Raw genomic sequence first — 2,500 nt, forward strand, 5'->3', positions numbered from 1 at the left:
TACTTAAAATTGACTCCTCTATCGATTCCTGTGGTTATTTTGGGCGTAAAAATTTCCACCCCCAAAAAAGGGTGGGAACCACCCCCAGGGCATAATCACACTTCGTCACTATATAAGTTTTGTTCCTTGAGGCATTCCCCACATTCAGTAAAAATTTCACGTCAATCGGTTCAGTTATAAAGAATTCGGAAGTAAAAACCCTGAGTAACTGGACTACCAGTCGGTTTTTAATAAAAGAAACCTAAACTGATAAGTTAGTTTCGATCAGGCTAGTTTTCTATTATATAAGACTTACAAAGATCTACATCGCAATGTTGCATTGTGAAATTGGATTTCACTACCAAAGCTAACACAAAGGGGCTTATTTTCTTTGGGAGGCATCATTCTATTAATATTGACTTCAGAAACCGTAGAACAAACAGTAGTGGGGGTATTAGCATTCTTGTCGTTCAAGAAAACTTCTTCGGAGGACACTTTACTGCATTTTCTGTCTTCCACACTTTGAATAACGAACATTCTTTGTCGTACATTTCTTTAGATAATTTTAAAGATGCGTCAAACTGAAAATCAAAAATACTGTACTTATCAACAATTATCCGCGACGACAGATGATGACAACCTAAACTTGACTGCTTAGCTTTTTAAAATATCTCTTCAAGTTTGTTCTTCGTTAAAAAACTGCAACTGTTACCACACATCTCGCTTATAATGGCTTATTTCACAACTACATTATAATGTACTTTTTTGGCATTAGTATCAAAACTAAATTGTTTATACTTCCAACGTACCAAAATAATTGTTATTCTAGATTCTAGAGCAATCACTTGCTGCTCTGAAACCAAATGGTTTCATCATATCTCGTGAACCTTTGGACTACGACTATTCCCACTTTAACCATCCTAGCCTTGTCGTTGTAACAGTACACAGAACATTGACGGAGACACTGGTACTTCTCCAAAAGCAGGGAAAAGTCAAAAACACAAATTACGTGAAAATAAACTCCAACGACTTCTCTTGGATACCCCTGGTGCAAGTCGCCTTGAGGAACAACGATGACTTAATACTACATGCAGAAAAGGAACACAATAATGGTATGCTAGGCCTCGTCAATTGCCTAAGGAGGGAACCAGAGTGCAGTCATCTTAGATGCCTGTACTTGATGGACGAAGACAAAGAATTCCAATCAACGCACCCCTTTATAGCTGAACAGCTTAAGAAAAATATGGCCGTTAATGTATACAAAAATGGACAGTGGGGGACTTACAGGTTTCTTCCACTGAATCAACAGGACACTATAGAACGAGAGCACTGCTTTGTAGATGCAATTTCACTGGGGGGTTTATATCAAGTTAAGTGGACGGAAGGATTTCTTCAGCATGACACGAAGATTCCCTCAGGAAGAATGCTAGTTCATGTGAGCAAATTTCATAAGTAAAATGTTGAGATAGCGTAACATAACAATGTTTCAGGTGTACTATGCTGCTACAATTTTCAAGGAAGGCATGATAGTCTCTGTAAAAAGACGCATTGTTGCCAACGGTCAAAAAAGGTTGGACCAGGAAAGTGCCAAGGGGTTCGAGTTTTCTGGAAGAGATGTTCGGTAAATGCAGAAGTGAATCTGAAAATTACTAATTATTACAAATTGTTGTTTCCTGTGTAAAAAATATCTACTTAGCCTTGACTGTACCTTGCCTATAGTTTAATAATGGCGACGATTTTCTATTGCTCAGAGCTTTCATAAATGATTATAAGCCCACGTGACTGTCGATCATAGGCAACCAATAATACACGAGTGGCACTATCAACTAAATATTGAACTGTTGTTCTTGTAGTGTGAGGGGTTGCCCCATTATGAAAGTAACCTACTTTTTTTCTTTAGAGGACAAAGGGTTATGGGTGTAGTTGCTTCTGAAGCACCGTCAAGTCTAGTGTTAGCCGACCCCTACCTGACCTTTAAAATACCGGATTCTTGGAATATGGAAGAAGCAGCCACTGTACCTACCGCGTATGTAACACTTCTATACGCTTTATTGATGGTAAGTTTAATTACGAGAATGTTTTAGGCATTATCTGATATATCATACGTTTTAATCCACATTTATTCACAGCGTGGGCAAATGAAGAAAGGGGAAACTATATTAGTCCATTCAGGATTTGGAGTATTTGGACAAGCAGCTATACGTCTTTGCTTATATTACAATTGCACCATATACACGACTGTCAATACGAAAGCCGAAAGAAAATTNAGATTTTTTAAGAACATTTAAAATAATTCAATGAATTTTAAATCGAATTCTTTCAAATTGACAATATATGGCTTTTCGATGTCGCTGAACAAGAATATGATGTCGGAAAATGAAAATTCAAAATGGCTGATCCAATGTGGCCGACTATTATAAACAATTTATGTAACAATTATCGATTTTAAAGCAAACTCGCTAAAGAGGTTTTATTGAAAATTATGTTTTATTTTTTAAAAAACATTTATTACAAAATAATT

The 2,500-nt window shown here is 36.6% G+C and overlaps 1 protein-coding gene across 1 annotated transcript; it reads left to right on the top strand.

Moving 5' to 3' along the window:
* Positions 1-640: 640 nt before the first annotated feature.
* LOC111692651 (fatty acid synthase-like) lies at positions 641-2,267 on the top strand. Its single transcript, XM_023456724.1, has 4 exons — positions 641-1,414; positions 1,470-1,600; positions 1,880-2,036; positions 2,109-2,267. Exons 1-4 carry the CDS (start codon positions 1,094-1,096, stop codon positions 2,265-2,267), a joined length of 768 nt encoding a protein of 255 aa, XP_023312492.1. The 5' UTR covers positions 641-1,093.
* The last annotated feature ends 233 nt before the right edge of the window (positions 2,268-2,500 follow it).

This window comes from Anoplophora glabripennis, unplaced genomic scaffold (assembly GCF_000390285.2).
Source record: "Anoplophora glabripennis isolate ALB-LARVAE unplaced genomic scaffold, Agla_2.0 scaffold2423, whole genome shotgun sequence".
NCBI classification, from domain to species: Eukaryota; Metazoa; Arthropoda; class Insecta; order Coleoptera; family Cerambycidae; genus Anoplophora; species Anoplophora glabripennis.